We start from the raw sequence: 23,247 nt of genomic DNA, 5'->3' as shown, positions 1-23,247 counted from the left end.
AGCTGGCCAGGCCTGCCCCTCTGCCTGTGCCACTGCCCATACCCACCCTAAGCCCACAGGACCCTTAGCCACCCACTCCAGCCTCCTCCTCCTCTGTAGCCTGGCCGTAGGCTCCCTGGCAGGTTTTCTCCCTCCTAGCCATGAAGTCAGGTCATACTCTGAGCCCCAGGGGCCACCTGCAAATGGCACCCCCCCAGGGTGACCTACGCTCTTGGACTCAGCCTCTCTCCTGATCTCCTGCCCCTATCTACCCCATCCTGCCCCAGCTGACTAGAATGGGGGTATTCCTGGGACTTGGGGGCAGGCCCTCCAAAGGGAGTTACTGGGACTAAGTCATGCGGTGGCCACTGGGAACAGTGTTGTGACAGTGAGCTGAGAGGTCATGAGGCTGCATGATGGTGACGGGAGGGGATCCCCAGCTGAGCTGACAGGCAGGGATGCTGAGGTCCAGAGAGAGGCAGGGATAGGTCAGTGATCCCACAGCTAGTCAGGTATCCTGACTGGTCCAACATACACAACTCAAATTTTCTAAGAAAAGAAAGCAAATCCAGCCCATCAAGAAAAAGGCACTTTTCATCTAAGACTAAATCCCAGGATGAGTTTATCTTGTGTTTCCTAAAGAGAGGCCATTAAGGGATGGAGATATTTGCCAAAGTTCAAAGGCTCATAGGATCCCAGGGCTGGAAGGGGTCTCGGAGGCCTCCATCAGACTCTACTTCCACTCTGCCCATCGGGAGGCTTCCTGCGGCTTCTAGCCCATCTCCCTGCTTGCTCACCTCCATGACAAGGAGCTCCTCATGGCACCTTCACAGGGCAGCCTTGATAGTAAAAAAAAAACACAAAAAAAAAACAAAAAACAAAACAAACAAACAAAAACAAAAACAAAAAAAAACGAAAAAACACCTCTGTGTGGAGCTAAATCTCTGGCCACTGTTCTCAGGGTGGAGAGCTGGGCTGCAGGGTGGAGGTGGCCCCGGTTCATGGTCTGGGAGGGGGAAAGCCAGGCTAACCCTGCCCACCTTCTCTCCCACCAGCAACCTGCCTGGACCGGAGCTGTTTCCAGCCTGCTCAGAGCCTTGCTCCTGCCCATTGGATGACTTTAATCCTGTCTGTGACCCTAGAGCCCATGTGGAATACCTCACACCCTGCCAGGCAGGCTGCACAAGTCCGGTGGCCCAGGAAGCTCTGGACAAAAGCCAGGTTGGTCAGGCCTCTGACTGCTTCCTCTGCCCCCGCCCCGGGCTCCACCCTCCCTGTCTCTGTAGGCCTTTCATGCTCCCCCATCTTTGAAAATTCTCATTCAGTGGCTCTTTGTCTGTCTGTCTATCTATCTGTTGGCCAGTCTGTCTCCTTCTGTTGGCCAGTGTAGAATATGATTCTCACAATAAACTTTTATTGCCCATCTGGGCCCAGCCACGTGCCAGGCCTCAGAGCACAGGCGTGCACCAGATCTGGCTCCAGCTGTCTGTGCAGTGGAGAGGCAGAAGGAAACAAGTCAGGAATTCTGGGGGTGGTGATAGGCAGGAGACATGGTCCCCACAGCTACAGACAAAGATGAAAGAAGATGCATCCTGCCTAGTAGGCTTCCTGGGATGTGGCATCTGTGCTGGATCCTCCAGGATGAGTGAGCAAACTAGAAAAGGGCCTTCCAGGCAGGGGAAAGAGCAGAAGCAGAGTCTGGAAGCAAGCACATGCACGTGGCATGTGCACACATGCACGCAGTGTTTCAAAAAACTGCAAAGAATCTGTTGGAGCAGAAGCCTAAGGTTTCAAAAAGGGAAAGTGAGGCTCAGGCAAAGAAGGGCCTTGAATGCCGGGCCACCATCAGGGATTTTATTAAGGGAGTGATGGGAAGCATTGGCTAGGCTATGATAGGGTCAGAGCCATGTTGGATCATACCTGAGGCCACAGTATGGAGGAAGATGAGCAGAGGGCAGGCTAGGAGATGGGGAGACAGCAGGGAGCCTGGCACAGTGAGCCCCATCAGTTATTCATTCAGTCAACAAACCTTCACAGAGCCCTCCTCTGGGCCAGGCCCTGGATTGGGGACAGAGGACCCAGAGCCAAGGGGTCCTACCCTAAAGGAACTCCCAGAGGGGAAGAGAGTGGAATAAGTAGCAGCAGCTACTCCTCTTCCCCTTTTTCCTCAGTGCCCCAGATGACAAATGAGGATAACACCTGCCTTCCTCAGACCCCCAGGCTGTAGAAGAGCATGCGTGGGGCTGTGCGGTGTCAGGCTGGCCATCATGACAGCACGTCCCTCTCTCCAGAGGTCCCCACCTTTGTCATGTGGAACTCCTGCCTTTGCATCCTGCTGGGCATCAGTGTCCAAGCCCAAGGCTCCTCCAGGTAGAGACCTAAGCCCCAGGGGCTGGTGCAGAGGGAACCACCTGATTTATGGGGCTTCAAGCCAACAGGTGCCACCTGGGCTGTGCAAACTGTTTGCATTTGCAATAATCGCAATCCCAGCCTTTGGGCCTCCTTAGCACTCACTGTCTTTGCCTGGTTTCATCTCCCTGAGACCCTTCCAGAGGACCCCAGATCTTGTCAGCTGGGGCAAGATCCCCAAGGGAATAGTCAACTTTTTGTGGATATGGGCCCCTGAGCCCGAGGCCAGGCCCTCAGTTCGAATCCCTGTTCTACTTGTAATTGGCTCTGTTACGTCAGGCAAATTATTTAATCTGTGCCTCAGTTTCCTAGTCTATAAAACAGAGGTGATTGTACTGAGTACCTACTGTATACCAGCTACTGTGCTAAATGCTTTCCTCAGGTGAATTGATTGGAGAGTGAGTAAGGAGCCACATGACAAAATCCATGAAAAGCACTTAGCACAGTGGCTGGGAAATTTCAAGCACTTGGTAGTACACACTCCTGTTAGTCCACATACACATGAGAAATTGAGGCTCGGGAAAGGACCGGGCATTGCCCAAAGTCTTAATGCCAGAGCTGGGACTATAACCCAGGGTTCTGGCCTCCCAGCCCAGCTACCTCCCCAGAGCATCCTCAGAGGTTGTATCTGGACATAGTATTTGGAGGAGGGTGCAGCTGGGTCTCGGCCAGCCCTCAGGAACTGTCCCTCTGGCCTGGAGTAGTCTTGCAGCAAGCCAGCCTCCTCAGGTGGACTGTGAGCGAGCTGTCGGGCCCAGGGCTGGGTGGCTTATTGCCCAGGGTGGCTCAGAGGCCAGGGTGGCTGTGCTCAGTAACTGTGAATGAGTAAATGACCAGGGGGATGATGGGGAGGGGTGGGCAGCTGGTGGGATCTGAGGCTCAGGGGGTGAGGCTGAACCCCCTGGGGAGTGAGAATCAGAGGCAGCTGGAGAGACTGAAGTCATCCATAGGAAGCACTTCCTGCCGAAATTAGACGAATGTGAACGAGAGCTGGGAAAACTCTAAGAGCAGGGCCTCTAGCTTTGTGTCCACCCCAAATCTTCTGCTACTCTGAAAGGGCGTGCGGGCAGGGTATTTCTCTGCTAGCAACCTTGCCTGGAATGTTTCTCCCCTTACCTGTCCCTCCATTGTATCTCCAAGCCAGTAGGTTGTCAGCCTGCAGGCAACGCTCCAAATGGCATATGCTCAGCAAGCTGCACACATGTGGCACCTTAGCCATGCATAGGCACCCTGCAGCCACAGAAGAGCACCCAGTTACCCAAGCCTGAATCCCAGGTCTCTCTCTCCCTCTCACCTTGCCCTAATTCTACCTCCAAAGTATCTCTCAAATCAAAACCTTTTCTCCATCCTCCTTCGCCTCTGACCACTCTTTCTATGTTGGGCCTCTTGGCCTGCCTCCACTGTCTGGCCCGTCCTCTTGCAGGGGCCAGAGTGGCTTTTGTACTGTCAGCCTCATCCCTCCCATGCTTAAATTCTTCCCAAGGCTCCCAGACTCCACCTCAGGGACTCCTAACCCTTTTCACAATGGGAAGTATCTGAGGCTGCCATGGCTAGAGGTGAGAGGCTGCCCCAGGCCGACCAGGCCACCTCAAGGGCTGATGGCACCCATCCCTGCACACCCATGTCCCAGCAGAGGCTGAGGCTCCCTGGGACACACTGGTGAGAAACTGTTGTACGGAAAAGAAAAGCCTGTGCTTCCTGGCTTGCTTTGCTCCTGCAAGACACCCGAAGGCACTGGCAATCGAGACCATTTCTGAAAGAATCCGAAGCTGGAAGGTGTCTAGGCCACATGGGGGTGGGAATGCGGGTGCAATCAAACACGCCCCTGGGCCAGCCTGGGGGCCATTCCCTGCAGTTTGAAAAGGGGTCAGCTTTTACACATTCTTCAGCCTTTGGAGGGGTCCCAGTTTGTGAAGGGGGAGGAGCCTCCTATTAGACTTCACCATGGCAGGAGGGAGGGTTAGGATTTGTCCTCGGGCCCTCGAGTCCCCAGGCCTCAAAGAGCTCTAAGTCCCTGTCTAGTACAGGTTCTGTAAACATGCTGTGGCCGACACTTGTTTCAGGACTCTGCTCACCAATCCGGGTGCCAGCCTCTCTCAGTACTAACCCTGAACATCTTTCAGTTTCTGCCAGCTTGTGGATGCACTCAGGACATTGTTTCCAATACTTGACCCAGCATTTTGTGTCAGTGGGATGACTGGCAGGGTCCCCAGTCCACTGTGTTTCTGGACACAGAAGTCCAGGTTTCTCTTTCCAGTCCCAAGCTCTTCACGATGCCCTCCCAGCACAGCCCTCGAGCGCCTCCCCTCTGCCCATCCCTGCCTGCACTCTCCACACCAGGCAGACAGAAAGATTTTGTTGGGTTCTTTCCTGCTACTTTTATGTGATTTTATATTTGTCCTTCCATTTCAGTTTTCCTCTTGGCAAACTCCTATTCATTCCTAAAGGCAAACTCCTATTCATTCCTCAAGACCCAAATCCAACAGCCCTCTCTGGTGAAACCTTCCTTGCCCTCATCTGCTGCAGCAGGGTTCCCACTATGCTGTCTGCCTGTCTCTCCTGGGCTTGATTCTCTCCTGGGGAGTCTCCTCTGCAACCAGGTGCCCCAAAAGACGTCAGTAGAGTAGAAAGGGGCGGGGGAACACTGAGCTGGAACATCAGAGTTCCTTCCCCAAAACACTCTCGGTTACTTTGATTCCTGGCACAGTCAGGAATTTGGAACATTCTGACATCTCTAGGTGAACGAATGAGAGAGTTTGTGTGCACGTGTGTGTGTGTGTGTGTGTGTGTGTGTGTGTGTAGGTGTGTGGGTGTGTGCTGTGGGACTGTGGCGTGTGTGTGTGAATGCCAGATGTATGTGAGCATGTGTGAATGTGCATGTGTGTGGGTGTGGTGTGATGGGGGGTGATGCTCTCCCAGCCCCTCTCCCTTTCCTGTTCTCCGCTTGCCTCTCCCCACGGCCTCAGCCCATGTGTGCATAAAGCAGGGGTTCGGGCACCTGCCTGGCTGCAGGGGTCAGAAACGCCAGCCTCCGGCCGGCTCTACCCCAGCTGGTTAGTGCCCACGGGTCTCTCGCAAGCCTTCTGGGACCTCGGGCGCTTGGCCAGCTGCTGGCCCTTGGGGGCTCCTGAAGGCTTTTCTCCACTCCCTTCCCACTCCAGGTTTTCTACACCAATTGCAGCTGCGTAGCGGGGGGCGGACCCGTGTCAGCGGGCTCCTGTGACTCAGCCTGCAGCCACCTGGTGCTGCCCTTCATGTTCCTGGTCAGCCTGGGTGCCGCCCTGGCCAGTCTCACCCACACACCTTCCTTCATGCTCATCCTAAGGTGAAAGCAGGCGTGGGCCCTACCTGGTAGAGATCAAGAAGTCCTTAACCCCAGACGGAATAAGGGATCCCGAAGGCAGGGTTTGAAGGAGGCCACCTGGGTGTCCTGCTCCCCCACCACCGCGAACAGACCAGATTCTCACTGCCCTGCCTTCGTCCTCATGGCATCCTACTAAAGTGAAGCCCCTCCCCGCCACACCCATTTATAGATTAGAAAACCGAGGCTCAGAGAAATTCAAAAGCCAGACCCAAGTGTTGTGGCAAGTGTTGGGTAGAGTAGTACTGAGAGCCAGGCCCCTATTTGCCCCAGGGGAGTGGAAGCCACACTGAAAGTCCTGACCCAGCTACCCAGTCACAGGGAGGAAAAAGTGGAGTGTCACCTGACTGCCCACCTCGACCCTGCCTATAGTTACAGGGTGGGCCACAGGAGGCACATGGAGAAAACCAAGCCCTGGCAGTGTGGTTCATGATTCTTCAAGCCAATGAGCCTGATATATGTCCACGGTGGGCCCAGCCCACGAAGAGCAGTGCCTCTTTGTCTAAGATCTTTTTGTTTTTAATTATTCATTTATTCATGAGAGACACAGGCAGAGACACAGGCAGAGACAGAAGCAAGTTCCATGTAGGGAGCCCGACATGGGACTCGATCCCAGGTCTCCAGGATCATGCCCTGGGCTGAAGGTGGTGCTAAACCCCTGAGCCACCCGGGCCGCCCTGTCCAAGATCTTTCTGGCCATTGTCCTGAGGTAGCCTGCTGGGACTAACAAATTGTTACCTGAGGCCAGAGTCAGCATTTCTAGGGTGGGGACAGGAATAAGGGGACCTCAGAGCAGAATAATCCCAAGTTTTCCTTATGCTGGAGTTACTTTTATTCCCTATCTGCTTTCTGGAAAAGTAAAAAGGGGATGGCACTTCCTTACAAATATGGAAAGACACGTAGATCTATAAAACTTACGGCCACATGAGAGAAGGTAAAGGAGTCAGGTGTCCCGGCAGACAGCCCGGGTAAGAGGAGTTAATGCCAGCAGTGTGCCACAGATTCTGACTCTCGACACCCACCATCTGTGGGATCTTAACCAAGTCACTTAACCTGTCTAAACATTCATCAGTCTCCCAATCTATAAAATGGGGCTACCGGTATAACCTACCTCATGGGGGTGATGAAAGGGTTGCAGTATAGAATGAGCCCTTAGCAAGCACTCTGCAAACACCAAGTGCTGGTATCTCTAAGGAGGAGCCAGTGATTGCCTGGGCACCCTAGGCCGGGGCCTCACAGTGCTTGGGTCAGTTAGAAAGCATATTTAGCTACCTAGCTTCAGGTTGTACCAAGCGTAGGAGGAAGGGGTGAGGGGGGGGGGTGTGACCAAGAACACAGGGAGGCCTGCCCAGGGTCCTGATGGCTAGTGAGAGTGCCTGGAATGGGGCCTGGGCTCCACAGGTTGAAGGGAAATGGGGAGCCTGAGCCCATCCCCACCCCCACCCCTAGGACCCTCAGACTGGGGGACGGCTGGCCCTGGGTGTGAGAGAGAAGGGGATGATGAGAGTCTCCGTGAGGCTGGGACCTCTTAATCCTCATGTCGCTGTGTTTCTGCTTTTAGGGGAGTGAAGAAAGAAGACAAGACGCTGGCTGTGGGGATCCAGTTCATGCTCCTGAGAGTTTTGGGTAAAGAACCTTCCTGGGACCCTTAATTCACACACTCATGGTGTGCCGGGCCTGGGGACACAGGGATGAGCAGGACCTAGTTCCTGACCTTAGGGTTCACAAGCCCATGGGACAAGAGATTGGACCTGGTACCCTGGAGGTGAGTGTGCAAACAGCTAGAGAGCCCTCCAGAGAAGCAGCATCTCACACCAGGATAAGGGATGGGCTCGAGGGTCAAAGACTTATGGGAAAAGAGGCCCCAGTGGGTCTGGGGGTTGTGTCTCCCAGGGAGTAGGGGGGCTGGGTAAGGCAAGAATGCCAGGCCCCATTGTCCCCTGGCCACCTTCTCCTTCAGCCTGGATGCCCAGCCCTGTGATCCACGGCAGTGCCATTGACACGACCTGTGTGCACTGGGCCCAGAGCTGTGGGCGTCGGGCCGTGTGCCGCTACTATGACCACGACTTGCTCCGAAACCGGTGAGACCTGGGGTGGGAGCTGCCAGGGCCCTGCGGGAAGGCTGCTGGAAATACTCTTGGGGTCCCAGGTAGGACAGCAGGGATGAGAGGCCCATTCGTATCGCCCCGTCAGGTAGCAGGTGCTACATCCTGCACTGAGCTTACCAGTCCTATGAGCTAACCACAATCCCCCACTCTTATGGATGATGAAAGTGAGACTTAAAGCAGCCCAAGGCACATGGCTGACAACTGGCAAAGCTGGGCCTTGAACCCAAATGATCTAACCATGGTCTGTGAGCATTTGTCATCATGGTTGAGTGTGGGGAGAATCAGGGGAGCAGCCCAGCTGTGAGAGAGACAAAGGGTTGGGGTTGGGAGAAGGCCTATCTAGGACACAGGAGGCCTGAGTTCAGCCCAGCTCTGTCTCTTTCGTTGGAAGACCTGCCTTTTCTGGAACGGAGTCTTCCCATCTGTGCAATGGGGAGCCTAAACAAACCCAAAGGCAAAGAGGCTGCCGGGATGGAATAGGAGGTGGGAAGGGACTTCCTAACAGGGCTGGAAGCAGGGAGCTGGTCCCTGCCAGCTCTGAGGAGGGCATGGATCCTGTGGGCTGGGACTCGCCAGGGACCTTCCTAGAGGAAGGAAAATCAAATAAAATAAGAGCCTTGGTGAGTTAGGCAAACAGGGGAGAGCGAATCCTCCTTGTGGGAGGTGGGGTGAGCTCAAGTTGCATCTGTCGGGCCCCCTGAGCCCTTAGACAGCCAGAGAGAGGCAGGGCTGACCCAGGCTACAAGCCAGCCAGGGATGGGACACAGAGGCTCCTACTGCAGAGCCTCTCCCCCTCTACCAGGGAAGGACCCCCAGAGGAGTCAACCCCAGGGGCTTCCTCATCTCCCTAACTAAGGCCATGGTGACGGTCCATTGCCCTAGGCTGGCTGCACGCCTCTTTCCAACTCACCCCTAACCAGGCCTCTATGTCTCTGACCACATGATGGGTGATGGCTGCTGACCCCACTCTGCCCCACCCCAAGGACACCCAAGCCCTGGACAGGGAGAGCTTGAGTTCACAGGTCCCTTTCTCTTTTCCAGATTTGTTGGCCTCCAGTTCTTCTTCAAGACAGGATCCCTGGCCTGCTTTGCCTTGATTTTGGCCATCCTAAGGCAGCAGGTCAAAGAGGAGGGGACCCAGGTGACCGTATCCACCTCTGGCCCACAGCAGCAGCTGTTAGCGTCAGGGTCAGGAAAGAAGCCTGAAGAATCCAGTGTGTGAGCCGGCCCTAGAGCAGCAGTCATAGAGAGTACCTCCTCTGGGCCCTTTGCCCAATTTTGGGTGTCAGGAACCCTGTTTTCCAATTCTGACGCCTCTGCTAACTTGTTATGTGACTTCAGGCAACACTGACCCTCTCTGGGCCTTTGTTACTCATCTGAACCAAAGAGTTATCTAGGGGTTTGGTGTGTTTGGTCACTTCCAAAGCACAATGGCCTTCCCCCTTCCTCCCCCAGCCAGACAGGCTGACCTGAGCCACTTTCCTGATGGAAGGACTGTATATCACTCCCCCAGGCCCCAGGATAGAGAATAGACAACAGTAGGCCAGGCTGCCCTACACACCTGGTTCTAGCCCAGCTCTGCTGTTTATGTGGAGCACCCTACACTCTCTGGGCGTCAGCCACCATCTCTGACAGGTGGAAATGGACTTGCCAGCTTTCAGGCCCTTTCCAGCTATGGCCAGCTGTGTGGTCAGGATGGACTCAGGTCTCCTCCCCAGCCCCAGGCAGTCTGGAGGTGGGGCCAGGACAGCCTGTCAAGAAATGTCCACTTGGCGCCCCCTGGAGGCAGAGTGCTGAGGTGAGGGGGAGGCCCCCACTAGGAGGAAACTGGCCTCTCTGAGTATCCAGGCTGGTCAGGGCCTTCTGCAAGCCTGGTGTGAGGGGCCCCTGGGGGACTTAGCTGAGGGGGAAGGCTCACTCTGTAGACTCAGGAAATCCCAGTCCTTGCCCTCAGAGAGCCACAGTCTGGATGAGGCCTGGTCTCTGTGTTAGGAAATCCAGTGGGGAGGTGGATCCAGGCCCCACACTTGGGTATTTTCTGACTTCAAAGACCACACACACTTAGCGCACATCCACTGATACTTATGCATTGCCAAGACTTCCCACATTTGACCAGGGCCGCTAAAACCATCATGATCCTCATTGACTAGACTCCTAATTTCACCATTTCCTTCCAGGTGCCTGAATCTATGTCACCTAGCACTATGTAGATAATGTCTGGTTCTGTCATAACCATGTTTTAGGGATAACATCTGGTTCTCTGTGATGCCTGGGTTGGTGTAAGGACCTGTTCTTTGTAAGGCTGAGGCCTGTAACGTCCAGTTCTCTGTAATGAGTGGATCTGTAGAATGCTTGGGTCTGACCAACTGGTCCTTGTCTTGTTTTATTCGGCCTGGTTATCACCCCCAGGAAGGAGGAGGGAGTTTCCTCATCTACTCCAGCCCATTTTGTTGCCACTACACATCTGACCTGACCAGGACCTACTGCTTGGTAGGAAGGAGACAGAGCTGTGAGCAGCAGCTTCCCAAGCCCTGTGTCCAACCCTGTGCTGGAAGCAGGGGAGAAGTCGAGGGCCGATGGGGGTAGTGGGGGCACATGTGGTTCTAGCCCTCTGAGCAGCTCCTGTAGCAGGGCCTTGAGGTTCTCCTTGAGGTGAAAGAAGAAGAAGAGGAGGGTACAAAAGTTCTAACTCCCATTTTGATTCTACTGGTTGATACCTTTAAATGTTTTATAAATATCTGAGCCTGTATTTATCAATGCCAAGAATTTCAAAATTTCCTCCAACAAGATGAAGCAGTTCCCATGTTAATATTCCTTCTCATTACCTCCTGTTTCCCAGGTTTTGCAGAAATAATCTGGAATTATAAACACAGCTTATTATTAAATTTGTTCTTGCATAATGTCTCTTATATTACAAAATTCCTTTCTTACCAACTGCCTTAGAGTTTGCAACAACCACATTATTTCCAGTTATTTATATTTAAGTTTTACTGGATTCATTGCTATTATTTCTTGTATATGTCATCTTTCCCTATCTGTATATTCTGGTCTAATTTTCATTTGACTGGGCTACTTCCTCTAGTAATGGTTTCAGAAATGGAATAAGGTCATGAAGCTTTCCGAGTCCTCACCTGTGCAGACTGTCATTCACATTTTACAGAAGAGGAAATAGTTTAGAAAGAATAAGCAACTTTCCCAAGATCATAAGAACATAAATAGCAGAGCCAGGATTTTGTGGGAAATGAAGCTTATATACTTTGTGGAGCCCTTTTTAAGAAAAAGAACACAAAATTAGGTAAGTATAAGAAAGTGAATATCTAGAACAAGAAAAGTCAAGGCAAATACATGACACAATTTTTTAAAAATAACTTATTTTTTACAAACTGTTGTGCACACATCTAAAATACATTTCCCCCCTTGATGATTGGAAGGATTTTCTGCAGCCTAGCTTCTGGTTCCATCATTGCAAACCTGTTTTTCCTCCGTTGTCCATGTGCTGCCAGGGCCAGACTGCACAGTATATGTGCTGCCGAAGCAAGCACTGGGCCAGACTGCATAAGGCACGTTCATGGCACAAGATGACCTCTGGATATGACACTTTGATGTCACAATGCCGAGTTGGACAGTGGGTAGGAAGGTTCCTAGAGGCCATTCTCCACATGCAAGTGGCTAGCAATGAGTTATCTAGATACAGAGGCGACTGAGAACCATATAAATATAGCCCAATGAACCAAAATTAAGTTGATTCCCAAGTCAACTGCCCCTTAGCCAGATCCCAGAAATGCCCACGGCCCCTCCAACCACCTCACATAAAGAGAAACTGTGCACAAGCAGTTGGAGTAGAAAGAACTAGCAACCTTAACTGCTCGTGTTCAAGTATCTTACCTTTGCAAATTTCTCAAGAACACGACAACCTGAACACATTGCAGGGGCCCCATCCTGGGCCTGGGGAGAGACCCTGATACTCAAGCAGCATTAGCTTCATGTTGAGTCCACCTCTGGGTCGAGGTGAGATTTGAAGGAGAAAGTGAGGTCTTTATGCTTAAAACGTCCCAGGCTGGTCAGGGCGAGGAGACTCCAGGAGTCAAAACAAGAGAGACACCTGGCTGAGAGCCAGGGGTAGAGCAGGTCAGGCAAGGGAGTCCAGGGAGCAGCCCTCTTATGGCTTCTGGCCAATGAGGAGCTGCAAGCAATTGCATCTATGAGCTCACTTTTTTTTTCACCCAGCGTCCAAAGGCTGGAAGATGGCATTGTCCCCATGCTCGAGCTGACTGGTGATAAAATCCAACAGTTTCTCCTGGGACCAGAACAGACATCCCAATGCCTGGCCTGGAGGCCCTTTGGCCCACAGACCCATACTGGAAAGTTGCAGCAGGCAGATGCCGCTCCAGAGCCAGGAGCCAAGAGCCATGACTGGAGTGCAAATAAGTGAAGAGCAAGAACCCACAGCACTTCACCATTCTTTGGCCCTGTTGAATTCCTACTCCCTAACAGACCCCAATATGTGCTCTTCCTTCTACCTTCTTCATCCCCACCCTACTGCTTGCCTCTCTGTCCCACTTCATGAATCAAACCCAATCTTCCAGGCCAGACTCAGAGGCCACCACCTCTAGGGAGACAGCCTGGTACAGGTAATGGAGAGTGGATGACAACCACCTTAGAGAATGATAAAAGATGTTTCTCCAATAAAATTGCACACAATCATATACACACCTGTGCCTCTGATTTCAGAGGTTGGGGATCATCTGAAGTCTGGCTATAGACTTCCAGTGGACTGGACGGAAGAGAGGTTTAGAGTCAGTGAGATTTGGGTTCAAATCCTGACTGCTTCTTACTCTCAGTGTGACCCTGAACAAGTGATTTAACTTCCATGCATCTGTTTCTTCACTTGCACAGTAAGGCTGATCATTCCTATCGCCTGTCTCCCAAAAGTTGTAAAGACCAAATAATGACATATTTGCTCACAGGCAGTGCACCGGATGATCAATATTTGTAAGTTTCCTTCCCCCGTCCCTGAAATAATTTAAGGAGTACAAAGAGCATGGGGGCAGGATTGAGGGTGAAGATAGAGGGAGGAGGCCCCAGTGAGGGGAGACACACCCCCTTCTCTGCCCTGGCTGCAGCTTTGCTTGTCCCCTAATCTCCCTTCCACTGTCAGCCAGGACTCAGCCTGCCCAGTCTTATCTCTCCCCACAGCCAGCCCTGGACAGCTTTTCTCAACTAGATTTACATTTTTATTGATTTTCTTTCTCACTTCCAGAGCGTCCCTTCCTCTGCTTCCCCTTTTGCTATAAAATGGGCTTACCCCGGGAAACAGCAGTTCTGGGGCTGGCCAAGAAGTGATAGATCAAGGCTGGATTCATCCACCAATCTCTCATTCATTCAACCACCCACCCAACTGATAAATCCTACACTGGCACTGGTGGGGACACAGCCAGTGTCAGATACAGCAAACTCCCAGTGTAAGCAGACAAACTGACAAACAGGAACAAAAGCATGAGTTGTCTATCAGAGAAGGAAAAAGAGGAAGCCATGAACTCTTCCTGGGGCCACCAGGAAAGGCTTCCAGAAGAGGTCAAATCAGAGCTGGCTCAGGAGCTAAGGCAGGAAGTACCCAGGTGGAGAAGATGGGAATGGGCACGTGAAACAACAGGATGAGCAAAGACAGGGAGGCACGAGAAAGTAAGGTGTGTCTGAGATAGGATACAAGAGCAACATGGCAGGGGTGTACCATGTGTATAGGGCAATTGGGAGAGACAGGAGAGCTGAGGCTGGACACATAGCGGGGACCAAGCCTTGAGTTCCAGCTGAAGGCTTTGGATATCTTCCTGAGGGCAAGGAGAAGCCCTTGAAGCATTGATTGATGGATTATTCCATTGACTGGTTATTTTAGGCAGGGAGTGACAGGACAAGATTTGTGTTTTAGAAAGCCTGCTGGCTGCACCATGGGGGCTTTGAGTGGAAAAGGAAAGCTGGAGGCCAAGAGCTCAGGCAGGAGGCTGGGGCATTAATCAAGGGGAGAGAAGTAGGAGGCCTTGACCAGGTCAAGAGAGGCATCCTCGAAGTGGGGGCATCTAAGCCGAGTCTTGTAAGATGAGTAGGAATACACCGGGTAGAGAAGTTGGGAAGGGTGTCCAGGGAGAAGAAATGGCACAGATGAAGTCTCAGCATACAGAAAGCTCCCGGCAGGCTTGGGGAATTTCCACTAGCTCAGCAGGGCTGCAGTGTGGCCTAACAGAGAGGTCATGGTGAGGGATGAGGCTGGAAAAGTGGGTTGGGGCCTTCAATTTCTCTCAGTATTCTCTGTCTCTTGAAGCTAGACTCAGGTGGAAGAGAAGAGTGAGCACCTGCCACTTGTGCAGAGGCAGCTGTGTGGGGCTGCCTTCCCTACAGATAGGAGAGCCCTGGGTCACCGGTGCTCCAGACTCAGAGCAGACCTTTCCATAATCACAACCCTTCACATTTTACAAAAATCCCCTCACGCCTGAAATTCATGGTTTCCTGGTGAGGCATGTGGAATGAAGATTATATTCCCCATATGGCAGACAAAGAAACCACGGCCTAGAAAAGTGCAGGAAGTTGTCCAAGGTCACTCAAAAGCCTTTCAAAACTCTGCTGTTTTTTTTCTAATAAAACTTCTTATTCCAGAATCACATATACACACTAGATGATGTAGTGGCTGCTAAACACATCAGAGAAAGAGACCTCCTCCTTCTGTTCCCAGTTCCTTAACCTTCACCCTACGACACTCCAGCTGAGAAAACAGAACCAGGTTCCCTCTGCCCTGGAAGCCAACAGGCATGAGAGCAAATCCCAGATCTGCCACTTTCCAGGCATGAAAAGTCACTGCCCTCATCTCAGTGTTGTTTTTCTCATCCTAAAAATGAGAGAAATAAACTCCACCTTTTCTGGGTTGTTGTGAGGATTCAATGTGACAATACAGCACCACAGGAGTTAACTACTGCTGAGTGACAAACTACCCCCAAAACTTAGTGGCTTAAACAACACATTTATTATCTCACAGAATTTCTGACGATTGAGAACCCAGAAGTGGATTAACTGGGAGATTGTGGTTCAGGATCTTTCATGAGGTTTCAGTCAAGTGTCAGTCAGGGCTGAAGTCATCGGAAGGCTCTACTGGGATCTACTTCCAGGCTCACTCTGTGGTTGTTGTCAGGACTCTGTTCTTTGCTGGCAGTTGGCCAAAGGGTTTGATTTTTATGTAAGCCTCTCCACAAGGGTACTCTTGTCATGGTGGCTAACTTCCCCTAGAATGAATGATCCAAGAAAGAGAATGTGTCCTATTGAGATGGAAGCCATGGTGCCTTTTATAATGTAATCGTAGAATTGATATATCATAACTTTTGCCACATTCTATTGGTCACACAGTTATACCACAACTCTGGTATAATGTGGGAAGGGAATACAAAAGGGTGTGAATACCAGGAGATGTGGATCATTGGAATCCATTTGGAAGCTGCTTACAAGTGGCCAGAGCAGTGTCTGGCACACAAATAGGTACTTATTCATTTGGTAGCTGCTATTATTCTCCCAATGCTCATAGACTGCCTGGGACAAGATCTGAACATGAAAAGATGAGTTTGGCAAAGTAGACTTGAATTGGGTGATGCTCAATTATATGGTAGAAGAGGATGTGCTGGACAAGGGTGGAAATCAGGGCGGGCTCTCTGGCAGATGTGAAGAGCACAGGGAAGGCCATCCAGAGAGGAAATAGAGTAAGCATGGCAAGCACTATTGGTTGCCTTCCCACAGCCAATTCCCTCTTCCTTGTTCTGGTAGCAAGATGCCTGGCCACAGGGATAAGCCAAACATTTATGGAAACACCTTTCTCTTCACCAGTGAGTGGTCTAAGAGTGGACATGTGACCTCATTTTGGTCAATAAGATACAAGAAGATGGTTTGCATAGAAAAATCTCCTGGAAAAGACAGAGGCATGAGAGGAGAAGACCCTTTATGTTCTCATGGCCTTTCTTCCTGCTTGAAAGGACGTGGTGCTTATTGCCATAGCCATTTTGTGAGGCAGAGAAGTCTCTCTCAAAGCTTAGAATGGGAAAAGCCTAGGTCATTAAATATGGTTGAGTCACCAGACAAACCTGGATCCACCTTCCTTTGGTCTCCTTGTTAAAGAAATAAAAGGTTTAAGCCTCTTAATCCTGTATGCTCTTACTTGCATTCTAACTGATTCAATGAGCAAAGTATTCCAGTTCCCTCTGGGGTTGTTGCTTTTTCCCAAGGAAGAAAGAGCGGAAATGTAAACAGGAAAGTGACTTGTCCTGGGAGGCAGGAGTCCTTGATCTAACCCCAGTGCTGCCTGTGAGTTGTTCTGTGATCTTGAGCAAGTCCCTGCCCCTATGGACCTCCAATAATTATAGCTAATATTTATTGACTGCTTACTGTGTGCCAAGCACTCCTCTAAGAGCTTCCCTTGCATTATCTCATTCCATCCTCACATCAACTATTATTCTCTTTATTTTATGGACAAAGAGACTGAGGCCCAGATATATTAGGTAATTTGCTCAAGGTTACACATGAAGTTAGTGCTTAGTGCTGGGTCTCTGGATTCTGAATTCAGGCTCATCTCTCTCTAAAACCAAGGCTCCTGACCATAGGGCTGTACTGCCTGGCAGTAAAAGAGGTGTCTGGACAAAATGACCTCTAAGGGCCTTTCTAGCTCAAATATACTTTGATTTGCTGTCCCATTTCTAGCTGCATGATGAACAAACCAGCTTATCTTAGGCAAGAAAGAAAGAAAGACTGTCTTTAGCCATATGAAAAGCTGTCATGTGAGTGGGAGATTAGACTTACTCAGTATAACTCAGAGAACATGAAATGGACCAGTGTGGGGATACTACAGGAAGAGAGTGCAGCTTACATAAGACAGAACTTTCTATTTGCCATTCAGCAGGGTAGAGGTATGCACAGAGGTAATCACTCCCTGTCATGAAGCTTATGCAAGCCTATGTTTGATAAACCTCTAACAAAAGTACTCCATTGAGTAGAGATGGGACTAAATGGCTTAAACTTTGTGGAAGAAATTAAATGGACTAAAATACTAGAATAATCCAAGCACCATAATTGACAGAAATAGTAGAAGTCAATCAATAGTTTCTTTTCCTTTTTTGACACTCAGATTCTTAGATTCAAGATTCTCTAATATGGACTTCTGGCTCTTTGGCACTAGAATTCTACAGTTCTATGATTTTAACACACTGTGTTCTGCCCGGCTAAGATGCTATGGTTTTAATATTCAAACTATCCATGGTTGTGTGGCTCTAGAAACTGGGAAGTCTACGATTTTGTGACTTAAGAGTCTCTAGCTTTAACAATCCAAGATTCAATAAAGTATATATCACCAGCTCCAGAAACATGAGGGAGTCGTCTCCAATGCTGTGCTTCAGTGACCTGGACATACATTTGGCTACTCCCTCTACCCATCTTATCTCTCCACCATATCCCCACCCCCACCCCAGCCTCAGGCTCTCCATTCCAACCAACCCTTCTCCTTGATCTCTACACCATCCCCACTCTGCTACCTCCCCACACATCAAGTAAGTACATTCACTCTCTATCTGCTGGTGATTATTCCTTGAATAAGGACTTTCTCTGTGCCTGGCTTGTGCTTACTCCAAAGGAGATACAGGGAATGAGAAGGCATGGTCATGATTCTCAGAAGGCCTAAGATCTAGGGACCCAAGTCTCTTGTTTTCCTTTAAGCTCTCAGCTCAAGCTCACCCCTACCAGAAAATTTTCCTTGATTCACAATATCTAGCACCAATAACCTCGATTGCAAGTATGATGACCTGAGCTCTTTGGTGGGTTGTTATGCACATTTTAACTTATCTGTCCATCCTGTCTCCCTGATTATAATTGAGGTTTCCCCCTAAATCAAGAGCATGTCTCCTTAGCCAGACAGATTTTTCCAGAGGAAGACCATGTCTTCCTCATCAGACTGGAGGCTCCATTTAGACATGGGCCATGCCTACCTTTTATCATACTTAAGAGTTAAAAACAGAGTGATATTCCTCCACCAGACTAATAAATTCTCAAGGGCAGTTCATGACTCTATCATTAGACTGAGGATTTATTTTTATTTTTATTTTTAGACTGAGGATTTTATAAAAGCAGAAGTCACATCTCCCTTTAAGATGGGGAAGTCCCCAAGGCCAAGAACTGGACTTCTACCCTCATACTGGGGTTCATCTCCCTGAAAGCAAAGGGTCTAAGGCTTTTCCTTCTCTCCCTATTTCTCCAATCCCAGCTGAGGACTCTGGCCATAAGAAGGGAAATTTTCCCTAAAGAAGATAAACAAATGAATGGAAAAGAGAAGATTCAGAAGTCAGAGTAGGAACTCAATCATCTCCCCAACATGTCCAGACCTTTTCTTTATTTTTTATTTTTATTTTTATTTTTATTTTTTAATGGACCTTTTCTTGCTATTCCTGGGCCATCTCCTAAAAGCTGCCCTCCCTCTGCTAAGAGTGGGCCCCTCCCAGCTCCTCCCAGCAACTCAGAACAGTAAGTGAAGATGTCAGCACCTTGGACAGCGCCCAACCCATTACAGTTCTCCGAGCTAGCGGAAGCCAAGCTCTCCAACTCTCTTAGCCCCTGGGTGATGGATTTCCTCGTTTCTCAATTTGATTAAAGCCCAGTAGATAACCAGAGCGCCTTGTTCCTTTCTTTTCTCTCTTCCTGATGAACATAATTAACTCCGTCAGGCTGGGAATACTTGTTCTTAAATACTGCCTGCCCAGCCCCCACCCAGTAACACACAGTCAAAACATTTGGAAGACACATGTTCCTTCCTGGGGAATGAAAGTGGGAAAGGAAGCTCTTCCCGAGATATAAAGGGGCTGTGACTGGAGACTGAAAAAATGGTGGTTCGGTAAAGAAAATCTTGAGCTGAAAGTCAGGAAATCTGAAGTTTAGTTCTGGCTTTGCCACTCATCTAGGTATGATCTAGAACAAGTCACATGCCCTTTATGGGCCTATTTTCCCATCTATACGATGAAGATATTGGCCTAGAGGATCTCAAATGCTATGCGGAGGTAGGGGGAGTTTTAAAACAGAGAGGGAAAGAGACTTGCCTGAGGTCACATAGCAAGCTCATGGCAGTGCTGGTTTTGAATTCATGGCTTCTGGCTTCTACTTCAGTGCTATTCCCCTTGCACAGCCCCCTTCATGCATATTACAGAATTTCTTGCCTAGGGATGAGGCTGAGGAAAGTGAAGACAGCTGGGATTGAGTTTATCGGTGCCAACAAAAGAAAATAAAATTTAAAATATGTGGAAATGCAATGTTTCTGAAGACAGCAGAGAATATAGTAGAAATACTTAAAATTAAGGGAAAAGGACCACCTGAGAGAGACAGAAATTCAGCCCCAAACTCAGAGAAGCTCAGAAAGGTTTTGTTACTTCTCCAAGGCCACCCAACAATGCAACTGTAGAATCTTCCTAAAGAGAAGGAGTAAACTCTTATCTTGATTAAGTGTTGGAGGTATCCTTGTCAGAGAAGAGAAGGGAAAATATTAATCACCAAGTATGTATTAGGTTACTAAAATGTGCCCAGTTGTGTATGAGGTACTTTAGTGGGGGTAAAAAGAATAAGACATGACATCTATCCTCTAGCAGATATGCCACTTCTTCTACTTGGAATTATATCCAATGCATTTTATGTATGTCCAAATATGGTTGTTCTATTAAGGCCCGAACCAAAAGTTTCCTCTGGTGGAAAGCCATTCATAGCCTTATCCAGATACTACATCTGTCTCCTCTGAATCCCTAAAGCATTTTCTCTGTTCCTGTTTTACAGTACTCAGCATCACCCGCTTAGTCTGCTCCCAAAGAGTGAGCACCTGTATTTTATTCAATTTTTAATCACTCAGAATACCCAACACAGATTTGAAATGTAATAGAATCCCAGTAAGTACTGGATGAATGGATGGATGATGAATATAGATGTGTGGATGACTGGGAGAGGGAATATATGAAGAGACGGTGTATGAATGGGTGGGTGGTTATATCACTAGATGATGGATGGATGGACAGTTAAGTACATGCTCAAATAGGTGGATAGAAATGAATAAATGGATAAATGGTTTGGGAGGTAGGTAGGTAGATGGATAGGTGATTGAGTGCATGAATGAATCTGTGGGCAGCTGAGTGGAATGGTATATAGGCAGATAGTGGTGTTGGTGATTGGATGGACTAATATATAGTAAGACAGTTGTGTGGGTGGATGAGTGGATAGATAATTACGTGATTGTATGAGAAGATAAATGTCATGGTAGATGGAAAGAAGAATTACAGGAAAGAAACATGGAAATGTTTCTAATATCACAAAGATCATTTTCATGGAGACTTTCCATTGCTAATGTCAGAAAAATGACAATGGGGATTTGCTGACTCTATGCATAAGCTGAGTCAAAAGTGTGCTAAGGCCTCAAAAGATCTCAGGCAATTTCAGGCTATATCAATGGAACTCTAATATCAAGATCAGAAAAGGTGACAGTCCTGCCCTGACCCAAGCTGTTCACACTGTCCTGGAGTCTGTGTTCTGCTCTATGCATCTGGAGAGATGATCTCCATGACTTTCCATATAAGAGAGACAGTGAGGAGGAATATGTAAAGTCTACCAAATGAGGGACTGGTGAAAGAGCCAAGTGCTCAGCCTGAAGAAGAGCAATCACCATGTCTCAGGATCTGGCTAGCTGTCATGGAACATGCCCTGTGGTCCCAGAAGCAAAGCTGGATCCCAGTAGAAGTCACAAGGTTGATGTCTCAGCCCCATGTGAGAAAAGCCATCATACAAGAGAAGGAGTATTTTAGGGGAGTAAGCTTTCAATCTCGGGGGGGGGGGGGTGTTACAGAAGATCTGGACATCCTCTATCAGAGAAGTTACAAAGTGGAGATTTGCTTGGTGTGGAAAGTAAATAAAGACAGCTCCAAGGTCTCTTCCTATCCCCAAATTATATCATCTGTTCATCTCTTCATTTCTCAATAAATTATATTTAGCTATGCCCTGTGCTCAGATTGGAATGCAGGGAATTTCTGTCCAGAGCTGAGGGTTTGAGGAGATTTGAGATAGGTAAGGTTTTACTTTCTCTCCAAGTAAGACTCAGGTTTGAGAAATGAGGAGGAGGTGAAAATGTCCTTTCAGAGACACAAATGACTGGGGAGGGGGAGAATCAGAGCCATTCAGAGCCAATCCATGACCTAGATTCCCTGTAATTAATGAGCCTACGTCACTGACGTGCTGGCTTCTGATCAATGCTATCTCCCCAACCCCGCCCAGCTCTCTGGTATGAGAAGATTAAATCAATTAGGAGGAGGAGATCTGGCTGGCGCTGGTTGGGAACAGAGGATAATTCACTTACATAACAGGGGATTGAGATTTGGACTTGGTCCCTGGGTAGTGGAAGTAGATCCTAAACCCCAGGCCTCCAGGGACAGACTTCAGGATTTAGGAGTGAATGCAGAAAGGGCAAGGGAGCCTAGGGGAAGGGGAAGTGATGACCCCAGGCAGAGCCCCATCTTCCATCTCCCTGCTGAGAACTAACCCCCTGTTCTCTGGCATGGGGAGCCAAATTGAAAAACCATTCTTCCTACCGCAAGTGAGAGGGGTCTCAGCCACTAGGATCATTCAACAATGAAAATCAGACCAAGCCTCTCTGCTTAGCCTAGCATTTACAGCCCTGCAACCTCTCCCACAACATCTCTTGCCTCCAAGAGGTGGGGGTGGGTAGAGAGGAAACTGACATGTTCTGTTTTTCTCCTCTGAGCCAGAAGCTGGCCAGGCACTAGAGGTACACAGAGAAACAGGTCCAGAACCCTCTGAAGTGTTGCCTTGTGTAGGAGGACACGCACCTGCAACACTCTATGCCAAGTGGTGTAAGAGGACTGCACGGGCAGGGTCCAGAGGGGGCACAGTGAGGGAGGCCTCCCAGGGTCAGTTCCAGAAGGCTCCCTAGAGGAGGCAGTACTTGCACTCAGTGAGCCTTAAAATAAGAATGGATTAGTGGGAGTTCTCCAGGCTGACCTGGCTGAGGGAGGGCCTTGAGTAGAGGGAACAACATGTACAAAGGCATGGCAGTGAGACAGCTTGGCACACATTCAGGGAACTAGTTGGTGTGGATGGAGCCTACAGCATTAGGTAGGAATGGGGGAGATGAGGCAGGAGATGTAGCCAGGTCCAGGTCTCACTTCTGACAGCATGCCAAGAAAAGACTGAAGCAATAATCTCAGAGTCTCTGATCAATCCATGCCTCCTGAGCACTGACATTATGCCAGGCCCTATGCCCGAATTGGGAGCAGGTGGAAGTGGGGAAAACAGATATGAACAAAACTTGGGCACTATCCTCCAGAAGTTCTAGAAGGTCACACAAATATTCCCCTTTACCAAGCTGGATAGTCCCTGCTTGGCTTCAGCTGGGATTCAGACCTGGCTAGTCTTTCTGGAGTTCTACTTATTGCCTGGGTCTGCCTGTAGCCCCCTGCCTAAGGTACCCAGACAAGCAGTCTTACTGGACAAAATTGGGCTGACCTGACACCTAACTGGCCTCCTGAAGACCAGTCCTATGGTGAGCAAGGTGGGCTGAGATGATATCCTGGGGATGGAGGCAAGTTATAGATTAAGAAATGTTTAGAAGGTAGACTGCAAAGACAGCCAGGGTTTTTATCTTGGGCCATGCCATCCTATGGAAAACCCAAGTCAGGAGGGAAGAAATTAGCTGCCAAGAAATGAGCTTTCAGGCTGCTCAAGTCACAGGATTCACCACGTGGAGGTCCAAGGAGCCTTAGGAATTCAAGTGAACCATACACAAGTTGCCTGTAGGAAGCAGACATACAGAAATTCCTCCCTTACCCACTCTCTCCCTTCATTCTTTCCTTCAGCAGCTCTGAATAATCCTCTCTCTAGTCAGGCTCTGGGCTAGCAGTGAGGCACAGATCTAGCTAGGATCACCCTGTTCTTTGTCCAAAGGGCCAGCAATATGCACACCACTTCTATCTTCATATCCAGGACTCGTCTGCACTAAAATTTTGGCTGGTAATTAAAGCTAGTGCCTGAAATTTATTTTACTGTTGAAAGATTTAGAATCTAACCTTTGTGGTTGCAAACAACAGAAATGGACTCAAGCTAAGCAAAACAGAAAAAAAAAATATTAGCAGCTCCACTGGGCAGCTCAGAACAGATGAGAAAGCTGGAGAATCAAATGAGTGGGCACCTGAATTCACAGCCAAGGTCATACCATAGGAAGAGCTAGTCCCAACACGTCTACCAGGATGGCCTTTGAACATCCCCACAGTACTACACATCCAGATGTGGCACTGCTGCAGGACATAAGCACACATAAATTCTAATGAATCTTCCTCC

At 49.3% G+C, this 23,247-nt stretch overlaps 1 protein-coding gene across 5 annotated transcripts in view; it reads left to right on the top strand.

The window, feature by feature from the left end:
• The window catches only part of SLCO2B1 (solute carrier organic anion transporter family member 2B1), a 45,874-nt gene extending 35,117 nt beyond the window's left edge, over nt 1–10,757 (top strand). For all 5 annotated transcript variants that reach the window (XM_035704291.2, XM_025458989.3, XM_025458988.3 and 2 more), the window contains exons 10-14: nt 1,035–1,200; nt 5,550–5,713; nt 7,311–7,375; nt 7,710–7,830; nt 8,899–10,757. In XM_035704291.2, coding sequence (XP_035560184.1) covers nt 1,035–1,200; nt 5,550–5,713; nt 7,311–7,375; nt 7,710–7,830; nt 8,899–9,079 — 697 coding nt within the window. In that variant the 3' untranslated portion in view covers nt 9,080–10,757. The remainder of the gene's footprint in view (nt 1–1,034; nt 1,201–5,549; nt 5,714–7,310; nt 7,376–7,709; nt 7,831–8,898) is intronic.
• The last annotated feature ends 12,490 nt before the right edge of the window (nt 10,758–23,247 follow it).

This window comes from Canis lupus, chromosome 21, assembly GCF_003254725.2.
Source record: "Canis lupus dingo isolate Sandy chromosome 21, ASM325472v2, whole genome shotgun sequence".
NCBI classification, from domain to species: Eukaryota; Metazoa; Chordata; class Mammalia; order Carnivora; family Canidae; genus Canis; species Canis lupus.
Note: the sequence above shows the minus strand (reverse complement) of the source record. Positions and strands in the feature narration are given on the sequence as shown.